We start from the raw sequence: 23,964 nt of genomic DNA, 5'->3' as shown, positions 1-23,964 counted from the left end.
GTATATGATTTCTACAATGTATATTAAATATCTGCCGAATATTATGCGAGTATTTTATTACAAGTAAATTATGTCCCTTTGGATTCGCAAACAAAAGGTCCGTCGGCATTTTCGAAAGGATTTTCATATGGTCTCTAAATTCATTATCGATCCTGGTCCATAGCACTAAAGAAACGTGCCTTTCCGCTGTAATCCGATTCCCAAGCAGATGATCCTTGCGATTCGTCACTCTCCACACCTGTTTGTCTTTTAACCCAAACAAAGGGCACAGCCTCGGACTCGAATTTGCATACGCATGGGCCTTATGTTCACATGAATGGTTCTTCGGACCTTAAAAACCGCGATCGTTAAACTTTATATGCAGCAAATAATTTAACCAACGTCTCGAGCGACGTTAGCGTTCCAATTGTATTAATTTTTTTCTCAGAGGTACGCATTTCTACAAAATCGATTTCATGAGTGATAAACAATGACACACATCTCCGAAAATTATTCATATAAAATGGTTCGCAGCTCTGCTAAATTCGATTTATTCTTCGAGTGTTTGTACTGTATAGTCCTTATCAGTAATTACATTCGTAATAATATTTCGATAAATCGCAGAGCAAACAATGGGCCTAGATCTCCGTTTGCACCTGCGACTCACCTGTGGGTGTCATATTTATATTTCGCTCAAGCAAATAAAATACTTCACCGTTTTATAACATCCACTTGTGATAAGCGAAGCGTGTCGGTCATTTATATTATACGTGTATACACATAACGCACGATAATAAAATTAAATGGATTTTTCTTGTATTTTATTCAATAAAAACACATTGAGACAATTGAGTTCAAGTTATTGCATACAGATTAATTATCAGGCGCGTTCAACTTATGCTATACTAAATTATTTTGAACATGATATTGTTCTTAGATGATGCCACAGAAACAAATATATGTACAGTCATAACCATTGTAGTAAGTACAGAATCAATAACGTTGAATATATATATCTATATATTTAAACTACTGTATATTAATATTTGTTATTCAATCAATCAATATAAAATAGTCATATGACAAATCTTTTCAGTATATAAATAGTAATTTAAATTAACTTATTGCATAAAACTGAAATTGAGTACAGCTGATATCCAAACATGAATTTTTTTAACTTGCCGCCATTGAGACCGATTTTTAACAGAACAAGAGTTGCAAGAAATAGTCATATTGCAATATACATTTATTTATTTATTACAAATCTGATCATCATTACTTTTATTCAACATTTCATTATAAATACAATACATACGTCCATGTATTATACTACTATTCATCAACTCGAAACTGTACTTAAATTATAAATTTTTATTAAAAATCTTGACAGTTTTCTTTTTGTATTGAAAATGACAGGCGTTAGCCTAATGCATTACTACAGGATAAACACAAGACATACCACTCTAAAATTAAAGTTCATAAATCAGTGGCGTTTATTTGATTAAATATAAGCTACTATTAAAGCTCGCAATAGATACTCGATTTTATTTTATTTATTCCTCCTTGAGATTAGGAAAATCTAGGAAAACATAATCTGCGATGAACGATCGAAATTATAATTAAATAAAAATCACAAATTTCGATCTCTCATACATGATTGAAATTGAAAAAGACTAGGGTCCATATTTTTTTATTATTACGCACCTGCTTATTGTGACTTGACAGATTTTCCCAATGCGTCATGATGGTCATTATCCAAATATTAATTATATAATTATTTTTTCTACCTCCTCATAATTTTTACACCGAAGCTGGGTGGCACTCAAGTCCTGGCCGTAACTTTAAACCTTTTTAAACGTCCTTAGCAACTTTAAAAAATGCTTCTTTAAATAGACGCTACGCCGAGAATACAGTGAATTAAATTCTAACTCACCTAGAAAAAGTTACTACTTCCTATTGTATAAATATCTAAAACAAAAATAAGAACTTTCTTAAATGAGATTCCAGACAATAGAGTAATATTTAAGGATGCTACGAACTAGCGTATCGTATCTACACGCGCTCCGCACAACGAAGTTGAGCATACTCGGTGCCTTATCGAAAATTTTAGCGATGTTCTTACTCGAACGTAACCATGTCATCGATAGAAGTATTTAAGCTTAAAACACTTTCGCCTAAACTGAGAATTCCTCAGCGCAAAGGATCTGAATATTGCAAAAACGTGACACTTGGTAATGCCAGTGGTCGATCGACCATTTTAACAGCGACTTGAAGTATTTTTGTGAAGACGGCGAATCAGCATCAGCGAACTGCAGTTTAGTTTAGATTCATTATTTGTGGTCGGTTTTTACTTTTTTTGTTGTAAATATATTCTTGCTGTTTTTTCCAGAATCGGGCCCCTCATGGAGAACGGGCCCGGGAATTTGTCCCCTCTCAGCAGCCCTGCATATGTATATTATCTATGCATAACTTAACCTTTATTTTTGTTCTAGGGAGCAGCGGTGACGAACTGGAAGTATCCGGAGGCATGACAGGAGAAGAAGATCTTGACTCTGTAGATTCCAATCAATCAGCGCGAAATGCGAATCAAGATACTTTAGAGATCATACCCATAACTTCTGATCAGAACCAGATCAGTACGGAGCACGTCCAATCTAGAAGGAAGAAGACTCCGCAGCAGATCATAGATTCGTCTCTATATCAATCTAACATATCGATGAACGAAAGTGATGCTGATTCCGATGGTACAAAACCTACGAGTCCCGATGATAGATATAGTCCTAGCGATCTGTTTAAGTATCAAAATGATCAGAAGATAAAGTTGGATGAGCATCTGAGATTGAAATCGTCTGATGTTTTGATGAAGTCTCAAGATGATACAAAGAAGTCTGGCGAGATGAATGTGCCTAGTGAACTGTTGGTGAGGACTAGAAAGGAACGAGACGGTAAAGAGGGTGTTTGGGCGAGGACCTCCATTGCCAGGGGAGTTCGATACGGACCTTTCGCCGGAAAGTGGGCTTCGCTTCCTTCCGATTCGAGATACGCATGGGAGGTTAGTGGTTTTGTTAGCAAATTAGACATTTCACGCTTCGTGAGTTCAAACGCGAATTTTTGTGTCATAATGGCACATTTGAAATTAGCATAGTTTGTCGCTGAGCACGTTCGTCTCGAGACCCTGAATCGGAACCATTGTATGCGGGGGAGACGGCAATTATTGACCAAAGACCATTGTTGGTGAATGCACGCGGTTTGGGTTCGTGTTTACGAGGGTAAAATTATATATGTGGAGTGGGGGATGAAAGTGATATTTTTGCATCAGATCAAAGATCTAGCAGTTAGTACATTTTATTTTTTTAGTAAATTCGCACACAGGGGTTTTAGAGTAGTAGTTGAAAAAGTAGAAATTCCACTTTTATCGTTACTTTTAGGGGTTTTCGAGATGAATAAGAATAATTAGAATTGGAAGATCGGGAGGGTCACACAAATGGGTGAAATTATGGCGTGAACCCACCGATAGATACGTGACAATTGTCAACAGTTTTATTATTATTTTTCCCTATTTTCGCATTTTTTATGCTCACCTGAATATTACCTGTATCTTATTGAGTGGTTTATTTCGCTGACAAGGGAACGTTTGTGTCCCTAAAATGTTATTTATATAGAGAGGGCATGAACGTTATTTTTCATTGATGGTTAAAAAAATATAAATCATCCAATTTCAACCAGTATATATTGAAACCAATGAATACAGCATGAAATTAAGAATTATAGCAATCTAATTTGATTTTATTTCATATTTTGTGTAGATTAATTGGGTTCATTTTAAACAGTGTGTCTTTACAGATTTTTTTTACTTAAAACTATATGTAAGTTTTAAAAATATTTTTCACATTATCTATAATAGTTTTGCGATTTATATTTAGACGATAGATTTATTAGTTTTATATTGTAGTATGATAGTAATATTTGGTACATTGTTTGAGCATACATTTACCTTTATTATTTATTTCAGCAAACCCTGAGTTTTAAGCTATTTTTTTCAGTAAAAAAAATCAATTTTTTCAAGTTCTACATATTTTATATATATGTTTTAATGTTTAAAAACAAGATTTAGTTTAATAATATATATCTATATGAAGTGCTTTAATTGATACATTTATGTTACAGTAAAGTTATATTTTCACCAATTGCTTAAATATAATTTTTTAGTGAAATCATATTTGAAAACATTTTCACTGATTTTTTATTTTTTATTTCTACTAGTGAAAATATAAGTAAACTGTAAATAATTATATTTTCGCTAGTACAAATATATATTTACTGGTGAAAATGTATTTGGATATGATTTCACTGAATCGTCAGTGAAAATATAAGTTTACTGGTAATACATATTTTTATAAAATATGTGTTATACGCATAAAACAATGACAAAATTGAAATCAATTAACTTATTTTATTGCTTATAATAAGCTAAGGAATATAATCTTTTCATATTCATTAAAATATTAAAGAATGTAAAACTTATTGTTTACGTTTCTTTTTATTTAAACTGATTATTAAAAATATATATATTTTGCAAAAAATGTATTTAAATTTGACTGCACAATTTAATCTAAATGCATAGGAAAATAATAATATTAATTTAGTAAATATATACTGAAATTCCGCTACAAAAATTCTTCTCGTACCACATCTTCAAATATTTGTATTGCTGTCCTTCATTGTTGATCTGCCAATCTTCCAATCTACCATCCTTGCGTTTATTTGTCAAAAACGCCGAAGCAAAAACACTTAAGCCTATTTATACAATACGCATGTGATGAAAAAAATGTATCCAAAAAGCTATTTCACACGTCTGCCGTTTTGAGTCCTTTCCTTTTGTGAGAGCCGTCCGTGTACCATTGTAACAGATACAGCTTTATCATGCATGTTCAATAGTCACATATAGGGCCAATGTTACATGTGAGTAAAATTAAAAATAATAGATATAAATAATTTAGATAAAATATTTTATAACTATTTATATTTATATAATATCTTACTTACTTTTGTGTTACTATAGAAATTCGAAACGGAATCTCGCAATAAAAGATCATTCCTTAACGTGCGTTAATCCTTTTTCGGGTTGTGTCGGCATTCCGAAATGAATGATCATAAGAATTGAAGAAAAAAATGTTTGTCCGTATTTATATGTAATATAGATAATAAAAGAACAGGAACATGTGTGCGTATATAGATCGGAAATATGATAGGATTTCAGCCGAAGTAGTAATCCTTATTAACGCAAAATTTAGGGGTCATTAGACACTGTTGAGGGATCGTGAGATTTGAAATATCATTGGGGAAGATTCGTGATGCCGATGTCGAGCTCTTAATTTATTTTCAATATTTTTTATTCTTGTTATACCAGTAGCGGTTATGCTGAATATTCGCATGTATCTCATCAGGAATGCGTGACATCAATGGCTTCTAAAATGTATTATTGTTATGCATTGTTACGAGAATAAACGTTATGACTACCTGTTTAGTGACAGCCGAATGTCCGGCCGAAGAAGAACTGTCAAAGAGGCCATTGTTGGGCCAAGAGTGGAAATATCAAGTTGTTCCCGTTGTTCTCCGGCACGGTTTGACCTCTGAGAATCGGGAACAATCGGTAACAAACGAGGGTCCGAAATCGAAACGAAAACGAGAAAATATACAAAGCGAATTTATTGATATTGAAATTAAGACATCGGATGCTAAGCTCACAAAAAGAGGGGCTCGGACTTGAAGTAGTTTTAGGGGTATTTGTACTCTTGAACCGTACAAGCTAGTTGACATAGATCAAATTTTGCACTTCACATGGTTAAAATTCTTCATTAACCATACATAATCGAATTTGTCCGTAAAAACGCATCGATTGCACTTGATCTAGTCCCCAAAAACAACCCTCTTATGACATTAATTCAGCGTAAAACTCGTCTCTTTTGTATTTATTGCGACATTGACAATATCGGTTCGTTAAGGGGGAGAAAATGTATTTTTTCCACCCTGTCGATATTATTATTGCATTATAATTATTCAAATGTATACTGTCATGTGTCAATCATATTTTTCGCGACGGTAATCAAAGAAGTGGGTTTGGTAATAAATATTTTTTAATACTGTATGACGAATTAAAATTTTATTTGGTGGTGGGTTTGTCAGTTAGTAAGAATCGAAGTGCATCGAAATAAATTATTTATGTATTATGCATAGTAATGTCAGAGAAATAAATTTAGGATAAATTTCTCACATAATATAAATTAATAATATATATATTTGCATAGATATATTGAATATCTAATGCATAGTTCATCAGTTGTATAAATCAATCCTATATTTTTTTTATAAATTAAATAGTATAATTAAAATCAAATTACAGTGAAATCTCAGTATAGCGAAGCTCACGGGACCGAAGAGAAAATTCGTTATATTGAATGTAAGGAAGATGATATATTTTTATTTTATTTTTAATTACCATATTAATAAAATTTGTTAAAAAAACACCTTGAATATCGCTTGTAAACACATCCGGCACACGCCAAGTCAAGGACGAACTAAATTCGGAGAAATATTGTGGCAAGTTGTAACGTCTTCGGATCAAAATTTTTCGTTATACTAAAAACAGTCCTTGTTACAATGAAAACATTTTGTATGAAAGTTTTTCGGGGACAAATTGAAGATTCGTTGTACTGGGAATTTCGTTATATCGGTATTCGTTATTAAGAGATTTCACTGTATTCGGTATTTCTCTTTCGGAGAGTGCTTTGTTTACTAAATTATGTAATTTAGTTCTTATATTTCCCATGTTTTTTTAATAATATTTACATCCAATTCATCAGTGCAATTTAAAAATTATGTTTTGAATTTATTCCTAAGACACTAATTTAAATTCTCCAAATTAGTATTGCGTGTCATGTGGTCCGTCAGGACATTGATAATATTGATTTTCACAATCACAAATTGTTTATGCCGTGTCAATTATTTAGTCAGATGATTTAATAAGATGACTTCAAATCCTCTTCGAAGCCTTTGAACAACGACATGCAAAAAAAATCTGGCAATAAATTTATCTAGTGGACCTACCCGTTATTGATACTCACGCCTCGTCTGATAACTTTGAACCTAAAAGTAAAATTAATCCCAGCTAATTGATGAGATAACATCTGATGCTGTGATCATTCATATCCAAAACGTCGGACCGCCGACTGGACAATTAGTTACGTGACGACTGTTTATAATTGCCGGACATTTATCACGAACCGCGGACAGGGGTAGTTAACATTTTTATGATTAAAACTTCGCATTCACTAATTAAAAGTACACATACATATATATGTATGTACCTGGTTGATTGGATGCTATTTTTATGTATTGAAAATTTATTATGATACAAAATTTCGTCCGGGCGAATTTTGTATAGCTTCAGCCATTGCTGGCTATCCAAATTAATCGTACATAATTTAGCTGGCGCGTGGCTGTGTTTACATTTTAACCCTCCTACCCCTGTGTTGCTAAAGGCTATTTCGGCTGTGGTAGATAGCGAAATTCAAAATGTATATTGCAGTTACTCTACTATATTTGCTTATGTAAGTCATCAGATATTTATTATAATATTTAATAAACGTGTGGATTATTAACTATGATAAATCTTTCGCATTCTCCATTTGTCTTGTCTGCCGCAGCCAGAATCACGCTACATTTACTCCTCATCTCGTAAGAAATATCTCGTTTTATACAACCCCACGCCGTTAAAGCATTACCCAGATATATTTATGTATACCTATAACATTTCAATACATATCATATATTTATTTTGAACCTTTCATATTTTTATATGAAGTTTTATTCGATTTTGCTATCACAGAACAGATGTTATGCGATGTAGTCATATTCGTAAGTGAAAATATGTGAAGTGAAGCGAACTTTAAGACCTAACTGCCATAGCCACATGTCGGACCATCGCTCATCAATTTAGCTCGCGGTCCACGGAGGACGAGGGTTGCTTTTTCTCATTGTAATGTCTCTAAATCTTATCTCGGGGATGTAAGTTATGGCTTTTGGGATAATCTGTTCTAATTTAAAGTTAATCTATTCAATTAAAACATAATTTTTATTGCAAATAAATTTACTTTTCTTTTTATACTAAAGAGGTATTAGAATCTGAGTATAACGCATTATGTTAAAAGCTTGTAAAATAATAAAATACTTTAGATTTATAATTAAGGTAGATCTATTATATATAGTATATATTCAGTGACAGTGTTTGGTTTAAAAAATACAACAATAGTGTTTCACTTTTTACCTCAAACAAGATTGTTTTAAATCATTATCGATGCGCATATTTAATTTACAAATAATTATTTAATTTAACTGTAAGATACTGTCTATTATGTTTTATATTATAGATATGGATATAATACATCTCTTAGTGGTTATTATTAAAAATTCTAAAATTCTAAGCAAGCCATTAAAAATACGATATAAATCGATGAAGTCATATTAACAAATGTACAACTAAATTAGTCGATATTTTGACGCTTTAACGCAGCAGCCGCATCCCCTCGTATTAAACATCCCCCAAGTTTATTTTTTATGTGGGCGGTTGGCTATAAGAGCCCGTTAACTTTAACTGGGGATAGTGGTTCACTTTTTCGGAAAATTGTTTTATTATTTCTTTGTGCTCGCAATCGTGTGGGGAGAAAAAGAAAACGGCAGTACTAATATCTATTTGCGATTTGTGTAATCGCACATGCGATCTGCGCTCAACGGCGCATTATTATATAGATGCTGTTTTTAGCTTTAAAAAAGTATAATTTTCAAGTTGCAAATTGCATTTTTTCGTATAGCAAAAAAAACGGTTCACAGGAAAGGAGCGGAGCTTTGGCATTTGCTAGCGTTGAGCTTTCGTTTGAATTTCCGCTAGACAAGATCGCAGAGAGAAACTCGTTTCGAAATAAAAACTTTTCGCGCCGTTTCCTTTTTATGAAACGTTGGCATGTGTGTATGTAAATATAACAACTTTCGAGCGTTCAAACATTTGCGTAGTAATAAAATTAAAAGCGACAAGAGCTGTGCTTTCTCGCGTTAAAATTCAGTTTTATATTTTTAATTTGATTAATATTATAATGAATATTAAATTCGATTACATTTTATTATATATATTGAAAGTTCAATATGAAATATCTTTCATGCGTATATTCCAGTATAATATCGTACGGATGTTTTGTTTTTTTTGAGCTTTTTCTGAACGGTGCCTGTAAAAGTTCGAGCGGCTCCTGTGGAGCGTAAAAATTTGAAAGTTTCATATTTCAATTTGCGTATAGCCCATCTATAGAGTAGTTTTCCAATGTTGAGCATTTTATAGATGTATTAAATTTAATATGAATCAAAAGAACGACTGTATGAGTATCAAGTTTTAATAGAATAAGCAATCCATTATCTCGTGACCCCCGTCACGAGTGCCTCTATCCCTTCAATGCCACTTACCCAACTGTTCTTAAACTTTATATTAATTAATATATATTATATCAAAATAATATTATAATAAATAAAAGCGATGTTTATACTTAACACATTTATTATTATATATTACAATATTACGGATATATAAAATATATATCGAAAGTTTGAAAAACACCTTCATATAAAGGTCGTGCCCCCACTTTTTATGACAAGTCTCCCCCAGTCCTCTGACATCCTGGCAAAATGGCATCGAGGTCATCACTGGAAAAAGCAAGGAAAAGCTTTTAATTTCCACGACATCCTCGCTTATCGTTCGTCCGACTATGACCTCTAGAGCTTCTCAAACATATTATATTTTTTCTAATAGAAAATTCTACCCTTTCCTATGCCGGAAGCTTTCTATCTACAAGACACACGACTCGTGCGTTCGAACGGAAAAATATCACTTCCTTTTCGTTCGACTTCCGGTCGGCGAGGCCTATACGTGTCTTTAATTGAGTTGTGTGTTTTTTAATGGGAAGTTCAGTATCCACATGAAGCTATTTTATGGGATGTAAATTATATTAAAATATGTATATATTACGTGAGTAATAATGTGACATAAATATGATATAAATGTAATCATTTATACTTTTTATTTAAAAATATTTTTATATTTACGAAAAATATCACTATTGAATATCAAAATTTCTTAACACTGATATTAGAAACATTTTTCCACAAACGTTGAAGAAAATTTATGTATTAATAATTATTATTATTAATACATAATTTTTTTGGATATACAAAAATAGCTGATATTTTTAAAAGCAATTTTGAGGCGTTTGAAATTTTTTTGTGTAGTGAGAATATTTCTGGAAATGCTACTTATAAATAAAGCTTATATAATGCTTGACAAGAATGTCTATGGAATTATCTACTTTGAGTTTATTTATTTCAATTATTGCTTTTAGCCTTATATTATCAAAATAACCCTTTAAAAATTTTATCTGTCATTTTTAAATCATCTTTTCGTAGTAATTTTGCTCCCATGTATATATTTGATTACCATTTTAGTAAAATAGATTTTTATAATCGCTAATATTGTATTGAGTCTTAAATGTATCTTCATGCTATTTACCACGTTTTTCATTAGAGCTTTCAATGTATGTTATAATAATAACAACGTAAAAGTTCGTTTACCAGCCTGATCCGTGATTTTGTTTCAAAATAACGTATATAAAATAAAATAATAAATAAGATATATATTAAATTGTTATTATTGGGGGTTTTTAGGGCACGATAACTGCCGTATTCTTAAAGTTATCGTCATGAAATAAATTCTAAAAATAGATCTTTACAATATCTGAACTAAGTTTGCAAGCCAGTTTGATCCGCCGTCTTTTTTCAGACTGTATAAAATAATCTTAGAAAAAAAAAAAAATTTAATAAAATAAAAATAAAATATACAACATTTTTTTACATTTCTATTATCATTTGCTTGAGATATAACGATATTCAAAGACACGAAAATAGCCGTAGTTCTAAATATATTGGTATAAGACAAGAATCTCTGATTAATATCTAGGATAAGTTAGTTACTCAATCTTATCTTATTTTAAATAAAAAAATAAAAAAAACATTACTTTTTTAAAAAAGTCTAAGACAAAAAAAGGAAATGTTTAAAAACTTTAAAAATATAAATTTCAATAAAACAACAATATTTTTTTATATTTTGCGTAGGATATATCGAAATTTGAAGCACGATAGCTGTCGTAGTTTTAAATATTGACATGAAACTTGTTTTAAAAATGACACATATTAAAAAAAATAGAAATTCAAATAAGAATTAAGGATTCGTAATTCCATTTAACCCTTTAAACGCCAGTAACTTTTTAGTGAGTCACCTGTTATTTATCTTCACGCGTCAGTATTTCTTTCTTAAAATAAATTTGAAATACTTGTGTTTACTGATAAATTAAACTAGTACAATATTTTTTAATAATTAAAAAAAAATGTAAATAATTCGTTAGCTTGTTTTAAAAAAAATAATCAACAAGCGACTCACCGGTGAGTCGCTGGCGTTTAAGTGGTTAAGAAGTCTTAGAGAGAAAAAATAATTTCGATTAAAAATGTTCTATAATAATTATCGCCGGAAGGTTTTTATTTCAATGCTTATGAAATACTTACTGATACACCGGAGAACTTCTTATTTAAATGTTTCTTATGTAACTTACATGTGTTGCAATTACACCACATGTTCAATTGCGCATTTGTGTGATATTTGGAAATACAACAGAGATCAATTTGTGTCATTTCAGTTGTAATTAAAATTTAAATTAGAATAATACATTGTATTGACTTTTTCTTTAAATACCAATAATAATAAATATATACTTAAAATTATGCTGCTGACAGTAACCGTGTCACGCAATTCTGATACATATTTCTATATATTTACACTAGTTCTCTTTTAAAAAAATATTCTTGAGCAAAAAGCGGGTCGTTTAAAATACAGGTATAGCGTTTCAAACGACCGCTATCTATCCGTACACCCAAATTTGATATTCAAATTGGACATTCCTAAATTACACGCCATAAAGAAAAGATATTCATTCTCGGGGCGAAATAAAAAAAAAAATCACCGGAAAAACCGGGTTTTCCGGCCGCGATGTCTGCGGCAGCAACACATTATTTCCGGCCGTCTGTTTACATTTCCTGCTCATTTTCGCTATGCTATCCCACCCACCATCTTATCTAAACAAACCAACCCCATTCTGTGTTTCACACGGCCATCCGTAAGTGGCCGCTATCAACCCTCGCAAGACGTTTCCTGTTCCGGAAGCATTTCCACGATGCGATTAGGACCCCAATTATCGGATTTAGTGCCATCAAATTAGGGGCAGACGGCTCGAGTGTTTTCTGCGTGTTTACAGTCGATTTTGTAGTTTTTTTCGTGCCGAGGATAATGGGGGATGTATCCTGGGGATGATCCGTTGTCGCGACGATCTAGCAGGGAAGAGGGTGTTGCGAGTTTACACCTCTTTTGAATGGGAACCCCCGCTGCGACCGTTTAAATTCAGCTTCCTGGATTATCCCCATGAATTCATCTGCTGATTTTGTCGCGAGGGTGATCGAGCGTGTGATGCTGTAAATATAAAAACATGTTATGATAATAAAGCTATGCGTTAATATTATTCATTGAAATATTTTTAATACTGTGACAATGTAAAGAATTATAGATCATAATAATGTGATACTATTTTTGACATATAACTAAAATATTTTTGATAAGCTTGTTAAAAAAATACTTTAATTTAAAATGCCATCTCAATAATCATTATAAGAAATAAGAATATTTTAACTGTGAAAAAAGCAGGAGATAAATCTGGACGATCTTACATTTTGATGAATTAATAAACCTCACATTTGCTATCTTTCTTGTGTGAAAAAAGCAGGAGATAAATCTGGACGATCTTACATTTTGATGAATTAATAAACCTCACATTTGCTATCTTTATTGTGTATTTTACACTTTCATAAAACTCAATTACACTTTGATAAAACTCAATTTTAAATATATTTTTTAATTTATTTTATTTACGCCTCCAAAGAGTAAATAAATGTTACACAGATGTTCTATTGATATAAATTCCGTTTAATACGCGCAACAAAGTGCATGAGTGTGTGAATAGATCGATTATTCGCTCGGACACTTATTATTGAACATCTCTAAAGTTGTAAGCCGCAGGTAGGCCAAAGGCCATTGAGTAGAAGATCATCTCCGAAAAGTGTAGAAAATATTGACGTAATTCAATAGTTTCGGATGTGGAAAGCCGTAATAATACGTCCGGTTGGGATGTCTTTAATTGTTGTATTTATATCGAGACTACAATGGTGGACATCCTCACACTTGGCCTAACAATAAATTGAGATTCATTCATATTTTTTTCTTGCATGCCTTTCAATGAAAGATTTGCTCAACGAAAGCGCGAGTCATCTATTGACGATAGCGTATAATAATAATTTTATCCAAGTTTTCTACCAATTTTAAATAAAGTGTATGATTTGATAAAACTTTTAACTTACGTCGGCAGGTGTCTTATAATAAATAGCTTAATATTATATTAATTTTTATTTTTTTCAACCTAGCAAAATAAAATACTTATTTGGGTCTGATTTATTTATATTTCATTTTACACTATTCCATCTATTTTGATTACATATTATTTATTTTAATATATATATATATATATATATATATATATATATATATATATATATATATATATATATATATATATATATATATATATATATATATATATATATATATATATATATATATATATATATATATATATATATATATATATATATATATATATATATATATATATATATATATATATATATATATATATATATATATATATATATATATATATATATATATATATATATATATATATATATATATATATATATATATATATATATATATATATATATATATATATATATATATATATATATATATATATATATATATATATATATATATATATATATATATATATATATATATATATATATATATATATATATATATATATATATATATATATATATATATATATATATATATATATATATATATATATATATATATATATATATATATATATATATATATATATATATATATATATATATATATATATATATATATATATATATATATATATATATATATATATATATATATATATATATATATATATATATATATATATATATATATATATATATATATATATATATATATATATATATATATATATATATATATATATATATATATATATATATATATATATATATATATATATATATATATATATATATATATATATATATATATATATATATATATATATATATATATATATATATATATATATATATATATATATATATATATATATATATATATATATATATATATATATATATATATATATATATATATATATATATATATATATATATATATATATATATATATATATATATATATATATATATATATATATATATATATATATATATATATATATATATATATATATATATATATATATATATATATATATATATATATATATATATATATATATATATATATATATATATATATATATATATATATATATATATATATATATATATATATATATATATATATATATATATATATATATATATATATATATATATATATATATATATATATATATATATATATATATATATATATATATATATATATATATATATATATATATATATATATATATATATATATATATATATATATATATATATATATATATATATATATATATATATATATATATATATATATATATATATATATATATATATATATATATATATATATATATATATATATATATATATATATATATATATATATATATATATATATATATATATATATATATATATATATATATGTATATAAATATCACATATCAATGTATTATATATATTTAAAATTATAGTTATTGGCAGTGAAATAATATTTGAGAAAATTTATTACATTAAATTATAATTATAAAAAAAAAGGTGATCCAAATAAAAACACAAAGTTAGTCTCCTTGTGTTTGTATTTGGATCATTGATGCATATTCAATAAAATCACAAAAAAATTACAAATTAAATTAAAAACATAAACATTATCGTTAGTAAATATAACAAAGAATATATTCAGGCCATTTGACAAAAATGCATATTTAAATACAATTTATTATTTTGTCAAATTTATTACATTAAATTATAATTATAAAAATAAAGACTCGTTCCTAATTATTCGCTAGTAAATTTCTAGAGCTACTTGAATATAAAGATCCATTCCCTTAACTCCATAATTTTATTTTTACGAGAAAAAAATGCATGGTTCACTTAAATTTCGATAAATATTTTTTTCTATGAACAATACTTTTCATTAGCAAAATCTCATCAACTTTTTTATCTAACAAGTTATTTAGTATAGTTTTAATTATACGTATAGTATTTCAATTACTCCGTATTGAAATATTACATGTAATTATTTAAAAAAATATTTATTTAAGTAATTTTAAGGAAGAATAGAAACTTTTTAAGGTTATTTTTTATGCTTATATTTTAAGTAAAAAATACTATGTATGTAATTGTTTGAAATAATCTTATTTTACAATAATTTAATGCAAATAATATTTAATTATATACGTAATTCAGTAGTTTTAACGAAAAACTTAAAAAATTTCAATCATACTATTAAAATATTGAGTTGGTTTCAAATAAAATTGCAGTTAAAAAATTACATTAATATATACATATATACCGTTAGTACATATAAAAAATATATTTGGGTTACTTTTAAATGCTCTATTTAATAAAAAAACACATTTACATGATATTGTTGAACAATAGATTTCAAAAGTTACATAAAGTAAATATAATTTAATCTTTTTACGTTTTAATTTTGGTCTTGGCTAATTTTCATAACTTCAAAATTTTATATTTAACAGGAAGAACTAAAAACCAAGTAATATATTTTAATTTATAAAAAAAAGGTTTAGATTTTTCTGTATAGATGGACAAAATCAAAAAAGTGCAGTATTTTTTGCAGTGTTTTAGTTTATTGATTTTAGTGGCTATGAAGTCAAAATTATTTCCTTTATTGGAAATACAATCAATTTTACAGGTTTACTATTCATTAAAACGTGGTTAACAAATTTAGATTTATTTCCTGTTTATATAACAGGCAGTTTATCTTCTTATGGTGGTGCTTTCGATGACAATGGAGCTATTATTTTTTTAATGTTATGTAAAAGTAAATTGGCATTATAAAATCTCCACTTAAAAATGGAGTTTACACAAATTTAATTTATACTAAAGCTTTTTCTACTCTTTTTTGATTACTTACTTAATATTTCTCATAACATGTTTTTATGATCTATCAGAATAGTGGAAGGAAATTAGAACTATTAAGCCATAACCCAAAAATGGAATTATCTAATTTAAATATGTATATTTAATATAAATATGCATAAATTATAACTAAATAGGCATATTGATATTTCTTATAAAATAATAATCAGACTATAGCGTATAAAACTAAATACTATTAGTGGCTTGTCCTTTTTAGTAATATTTTTAGAAAGCATTGTTTATTTTATATTATATATTTTATATGTAAAGTGGTAAGCAAAGGCTTAACGTTTTCTCTCTCTTTGCATCGTTATATGTTCTGGTATAGTTTTGTAATGCTTTAGTGAAAAGAATAGGCGAATCATTGATGCTTTTCGCTTCTAGAGTGTCTCTGAAAGGTTTACCTTTTATTTTTAGAAACAACCTGCTGTAAGTTATTTTTTTGAGAACAATAAATGAGAAATTATATTTTTTAATTTTGAGGAAGAATAGAAACCTTTTAAAGCATAATATAATTATTAATATAAATTATTAGACTATTATTAAAAGTATTAAAAACCGCAGTAAGACTGTAAAAAACAAAAAAAAAATGTATGACCGAAATGATCGACATGAAAACAACTTCGATCGATAAGAAAAGAAAAGTAGTGCCTTTTTTTGGAACATCTTTTCCATTTTATTTTAGATTGGTAAAAAAATTTTTCTCGATAATATTATAAAAAAACACTCACAATTGTATGTGACAAAACACAAAACTGCAACGAATCGCAAACGCGCCGTGAAGCGTCGTTGGACACGCGCAACGGCCGTTACACCCCCATAACGTATACCACCAACGATGTGTGTTCTTTTATGATAACGAATTTTATTATTTACCCATTTCACATGTATTTTATTAAACAATTTCAGGTGATAGCTGGTAGCGGTGTACGCGGATGGTTAGACGCTTCTCATGAATCTACAAATTGGCTCAAGTACATTCGATCCAGTAACCATAGTCCAGAAGTGAATATTCATCATTTCCTGCTAGCTGGACAGGTAAATAACAATATTAAAATAATTTATATATAACGAATCTATATGTTAATATGTTTCTATTCATAGTTGTGGTATTGCGTCTCGCGCGATATATCGGCTGGATCTGAATTGGTTTTGGGACCGCGAGAACCTCTTCTTCTTCAAGAGTTATTACAAGCCCCTCAGGAAGACAGACAGGATAGAGATGCTGGTAAGTTTATATTTTATTTCGTTAACGTCTTATAAAGCATAGCTGTTTAGCATACTGCCCCAAAAGTCATAAAAGGGATCGAATATCATCATAAATCAACTTTAGGCCACGGTCCAATCATGACTCGATTACCAATATGCAATTACGACCACAGCGATTGTCCATATGTCAGGTTCGATTTTTTTTAATCGTAAATTATTACACATTCGTGTGTGTATAAATAAATAAATAAAAAGGGGAATGCTATAAATTTATACAATATTTATGATCAATAATTGGTCTTTGTTTATTGCCATTGCGATCTGTTTGCTTTTGGCACGACGCGTGTCACAACGTTTGGTTGTAAAGTAATAAATTTTAATAATTCACAATTTATTATTAGAGAAAATTTGCAACTTAACATGTTAATAAATTAATAAATTTATATATACTGATTTTTAGAATACGTTAAACGAGCAACGTGCCGTGTCCACTTAACTTTGTCCGCATTTTATTATTTCATCCCCCGTCATCATCAACCCTCCAAATGACTTTTAAATTTGATTTTCAAATCGGTACATAAAATCACGAACGAAGCCAACGGTCACGCCAAAAATAACAACGCCCCTTCGTATACGAAGAATTTCGACTCTTCGACTGAAAATTGAATGGGAAAGCTTTCGAAATTTATACACGAGACTTTTAACCGGAAGTAGGCACGCGCGGCTACCGGATGTCGACGCTGCGGAAGTTGCCATCGGATGGATAAAGTTCCTCCCTTTCGAGTGGCGTATGAAATAATAAGGGTGGATTGTATTGACAACGGACAACTTTTTTAAATGTTAGGAAATAGTTTTTTTAATTTTATATTTAAAAATATGTAGGTTAAAAACATGTAAAATAGTTTAAAAATATGTTGCTGTAAATTATTTTAGTAGATGTATAATTCTACTAGCGAATATATAATTAACTGATAGGCGCTAATATGCTGCTCTAAAATGTCTATGAAACTCAATTTGTCAGTTCAAACCCAAACCAAATCCAATGAAAGTTCTAAGACTAATTATGGTTTTAGAACTTATGGTTTTAGTCCAAAATACAAATTAAGCCAACTCATCTCTCAGAGGGAAATAAGCGGAAGAATAAGTTTCATATATTGCTCGATAGTTTGTCTGCATTTCGATATTACCCTATGTTTTAAAAATATGATAGCTATCCTTATCGCTATTACCATATACTTCTAATATAAGAGGGCTGATTAAAATATATTCAACCAAAATTTTGGGCAATAGGAGAGCGCAATAACAATTATCACTTCTCGGACGTCAAAAATTCACGTCAAAAGCAATAAAATCGTGTCGGCGCCGGGGTCTTACTTTTGGTAGCTTTCTTTGTGGAATATGTTATTTTATTAGTTTTTATCGGCTCATCTTTAGCATATATAATGTAATACTAAAATAAAAAACATGTATGAGATTTATAATTAAAATTATTCATAGTCAATATCACAACTGAATTAATACATTAAAAAATAAAATAATCTTTCATTGAAATGCAAACTGGCGTTCATGATACACTAACACTAACCCTTCCAGATTGGAATCTGAACCAAGATAAAATCTCAACCGCCACGCGTCTGTACACAAAAAAATACGGTTATGACAATTGACTCTGGAAATTGAGGGGTCAAAATTTTGCCACGTATCGCGTGTTTCTTTGATAAGGTTCACTTTCTAAAATCGCAGTTAATTATCGACAATAAGCAGATGGTTTTCTGAATGTACCCTCGCGGACTGGAAGAGAACGAGAGCGTGACGATGGCATCTGGCAGCAGGTGAAGAATCGGAGACTATAACGGATTTGATAGTTGGACATAGTGTCCCGCTAAATATTTATGAAGTTTCGCCTCAGCCAGGTGACCGTGAACGCAAATGGGTTAAATGTTAAGCATCGCTTGCCTCACCGGGAGGGTCGCGAGCCCTTTGGGGTACGTGGCCACCCTTACATGAACTGTTGTTCGCGGCTAATTATTATGGGAACTACTGCCAACAAGCCGACGGGTTATTAACGTATAGATCCCCTTGGCATATGTGATATTTTTGTGATTTTCGCGTTAGGTGTATACGCCTACAACGATTTATGTCGTATGCTATAACATATTTAAAAAAAAACATAATATCATATAATTGTACTGATAACATTGTAGAAAAATCTCAATGATAATGTAACTCGATATATTATATATATGTAAAAAAGTTGGATCCTTTTTCATTTAACGATTGACGCATTGATCTTAACATTGAGCTACTGTCCTGAAATGCAAAGCAAAGGATATTCTTTAAGAATAAATGAGATTCTCGTATTTATATCTGAATATTAGAGAAAATTGTAACAACTGTTTTTATACATTTTTCATATTTCCAGCAAGATTGAAAAACCTCTTTGGAGTATTAAAAAAATGAGGTTTATGTTCGCCGACAGGCAAATTTTATGGCGTAAGCCCCCATACATTTTTTAAATCTGCCGATTCCCATATGTAGCGTTTTTTTCATCTGATTATTGATGTAGTTCTTAGATTACCAAAGCAAAACCATAAACAATTTTTTGCCATTCAAAAACTTTCAAAGTCTAATAAAAGCTTCCAAGAAAGCATGCATATTTTCAAACATCTGTCTCGCAAAATTCTTGAGAAGAAACACGAATACTGTCCGACGGAAAATGTCAGATAGCTGTGCTTATTTTGGAATTATACCGAGTTGGTTGTCTATATCGAGATTTTTCGTCACAAAATAAGGAAAAAGAGCAGATTTGTTGCTACGAAAACAATGCTTTGAAGCATAAGTATGATTTTGAATACTTTGGCTAATGCTGATTAAATCACCGTCATATAATTTTCTATCGCATATTTGCTTCCCTTTTTATGTATGGCAATCTCCTTCATCATTTTCCAAATATGAAAAAGTGTATGTTTTTAACGATAGATAATTTTTTGCAATCATTTTTGTAAACAATTTTTAACCATGGATACGGATATTATATAAATCAAAATGTTTTACTATTTCTACTGTGTTTAAAAGTTCAGAATGAGTGGTTATTATATAATTATAATTCAGATCGATTAACACAAATTTATCAGTGATATAAGAGAAATCTATGAATATTATGATTAACATATATAATAAAAGTCCATAATTAATAAAATTTGTTATTGCTTTACAGACTTTAATTTCAGTCTGGTGTCTCATTATTAGTTGATAATTGTGTTTACGCAGTTATAACACATTAGACTAACGATTGTCATGGTTCAATAATTAAATATGTTGATACATAACTATTTTTTTGTAATCGATTTTATCATTTTTTATGTTATTATTTTGACATGGAACTATGTATGTGCAAAATAATGTAGACTTTAAATCTGATTTTTTGCGGTTTGTGATACTATTAATATTGTCAATTTATCTTAGATTATAATACTTTCAAAATTATATAAATTACATATAAGCCCTTTCTTTAATGTATCACAATCATAATTCATGTTTCTGAATGTTATACAAATCGATCTCTTTGAGGTTAATAATTGTATCACAGAACGATTATTTAGAAATCTCACTAATGTAAAAAAGCAAATAAACAAACTTTCGATTAGAAATCTCACATAATATCGAATCAAATCTGTTTATCGAATTGTAAAGGAAAATTGTCCAATTTCGTACGCACGCATCGCGAATTCGACGGAAAAAATATATTAATCTCGGAAAGAGCGCTTTCTCTCACGTACACCTCTGTAAAAATGCATTTGCGTAACGATTCTGTACATGCACCCAGTGAGACTTTTTCTTTCGTTAAAATTCAATATAAAATTATGTCTTGATATAGTGAAATTAAACGCGAAAATTTGCCTTATATATTATGTTTATGAGTGGCGACAGCGGGTGTTTAGAAAATAATTTCTTGGCAAACTGTCCGTCATCCCCTTGGCAAGTCTTTGGAGAAAGGGTTTACGAGCGATTCACCCCTTTCCTTCTTACTTAACGCGCCGAGAAGGGAAGTAATTAAAGATTTAATACCGAGACGATACTGGCAACACTTGTTGAGCGTTTTGTATGCTATAAAGATTTTCATATGAAGAGATTTTATTATTTAAATTAAAATACACCTACCGTATATTTAATATATATATATAAATATAATGAGTTTTATGTAAGCTTTCAATATGCATACATTTATTTATATATATAAAAGCTTATTGTGTACATATGTATTTATTTTTTCTTTAATTTCATAATTGTCATTATAGTCGAGGGGGTGCGTCCGAGTCACTACAATACAACCCCCGAAAGGATTAACCACCCTTGTGTGAATCGATTTATTTTTAATATTTCCGCACGCAATGTATGGCCAATTGTCCGCGAGATTAAACTTTTGGATGTCATATAGCTTAATATCTTATCAACTGTGCGCCGCTGGGGATTATAAAATAAATAATATAATATTCATACGGTCGATTTGCATATGAGGCTTGTTTTGTGTGCACGCACATTATGAACACCCTGTGATTGACAAATCCCCATATTAAATCCGTACGTCTCGTTTATCGTCCAAGTTGTCCGATTGGCGTCATCTGCTTGCGATTTCGGCAAGTCGTTGCCAAGTGTTGTTAAACGTCGATAAAGGCTTTATTATTGGCATGACCGTAAAGTGACAGGGTGACAGGAGTCGTTCCGTTTCCTTAATTGCTACTGGTTTATAGCTGGAAGTTATGGACTTGATAATGAATAATGTGGATGAAAGGGCGCAGATGTTGTTGAAGTTATCTTTAATGTTATAAGACATTATTGTCACAATTTAAAAATAATATTATTTTTAATTTTAATCGATCGCTTTAAATAAGGTTTTTTAGTTTATTCTAATCTTATTGTTGTATACTTCAAGTTGAGATATATTTTGGTAAAAAAAATTGTTCATTTCGAAAACAAATAGACACTTTAATAAAAAAAGTTGATAACGTTAAATCAGAATAAAAATCTATAAATATTAATTGAAAAATTAACCAATAATCCAGATAGTGTGATAAAAATGGGGCACAAATATAATGCATCAACATCCCCGATCGTCCGCAAATAAGATGTCAAAAGTTACACAATGCATTGGGTTGATTTAACCCCTTCGCTCCCAGCCGTCATACAAAACATATGATGTGTCAAAAATTTTGCCACGATTAGCTCTGGTCCATTTATCTCCAGGTCGCTTCAAATGAAACGACGTATGTCACATACAAACTGCGTGCGCTTTGGACATTTTGCAGTTGTGTCATTGCGTATGTGGCGTGTATAATTTTAAATAAATGATTTATATACGATTCCTTTTTGTGAAGCGGGCAGGGCGTGACTGATAGATTTATTTTTATTGCTGAATGCGTTATTGTTATTGTGTTTAACTGTTAATGTTTGCACACGCCCCCTGCACGGTGCAAATTGTCAACCCCATTATCTGATCTTTGTGCGTGTGCATATATATAATAAATAGTAGTACCATAAGTAAATCTTAATTTTGATATTCTTAAAATATATATTTGCTAATATTATTAATTCAGTCCAAATATATCATTATTGATGATCTGCAATTTAGATATAATGTGTTTTTGTATATAAAAGTTTAAGATCCATTACGTAATGTGTTTAACCCTATTTTGTTTGTACCGATGAAACAATCAATCATTCTAAGCTGGCAAAAGTTAATGTGACAATTGGTACGGGCATCGACGTTTGTTTAATGGTTTTTTGTTAGTCAGCATGATATATGTATGTTTGAAATGGAATAAATACATTCCATATAATATAGCAGCTTTAATTATTTTTTTTATTAAATATTATAATCATATTTATGTTTCATTAAATATCAAACTCGTATTCTTTCTATATTTAGACAGTTTTGTTACAAAACATCCATAATTATAGTTAAAAACTTCAATCCGAATTTTTGAATAATTAAATAGTTTTATGAATATTTGTAAAGTATAAAAAAATATTTTGAAGAAAACTCTAAAAACACACTTGTATCGGTGCAGTAGGAGTTATTTATGGCAGTTATTACCAAGCTAAAAAGCTCTTTGTAATTGCCGAAATTCCAAAAAAAAGACCATTATCCATATATGTACTTCTCAATGGCTGGTATTGAATTTTCTATGTCCTTTAAATTAATGCGAATCATATTTAATTTATTTTTTTAATTTCTTATTTTTTTTGTGCATACTGATTTGGAGTTGCTGCATCCTATTGTTGACAATAAATTCCACATCAACAGCAACTAAA

At 29.2% G+C, this 23,964-nt stretch overlaps 1 protein-coding gene across 3 annotated transcripts in view; it reads left to right on the top strand.

The window, feature by feature from the left end:
- Positions 1-23,964, top strand: part of LOC148229903 (transcription factor hamlet-like) — a 146,160-nt gene that overhangs the window by 94,456 nt on the left and 27,740 nt on the right. For all 3 annotated transcript variants that reach the window (XM_088198294.1, XM_088198295.1, XM_088198296.1), the window contains exons 2-4: positions 2,472-3,031; positions 17,353-17,481; positions 17,548-17,671. In XM_088198294.1, the coding sequence (XP_088054420.1) occupies positions 2,472-3,031; positions 17,353-17,481; positions 17,548-17,671 (813 nt within the window). The remainder of the gene's footprint in view (positions 1-2,471; positions 3,032-17,352; positions 17,482-17,547; positions 17,672-23,964) is intronic.

This window comes from Plectrocnemia conspersa, unplaced genomic scaffold, assembly GCF_051122295.1.
Source record: "Plectrocnemia conspersa isolate PC_06_02 unplaced genomic scaffold, ASM5112229v1 ptg000011l, whole genome shotgun sequence".
In the NCBI taxonomy this organism is placed as follows: Eukaryota; Metazoa; Arthropoda; class Insecta; order Trichoptera; family Polycentropodidae; genus Plectrocnemia; species Plectrocnemia conspersa.
Note: the sequence above shows the minus strand (reverse complement) of the source record. Positions and strands in the feature narration are given on the sequence as shown.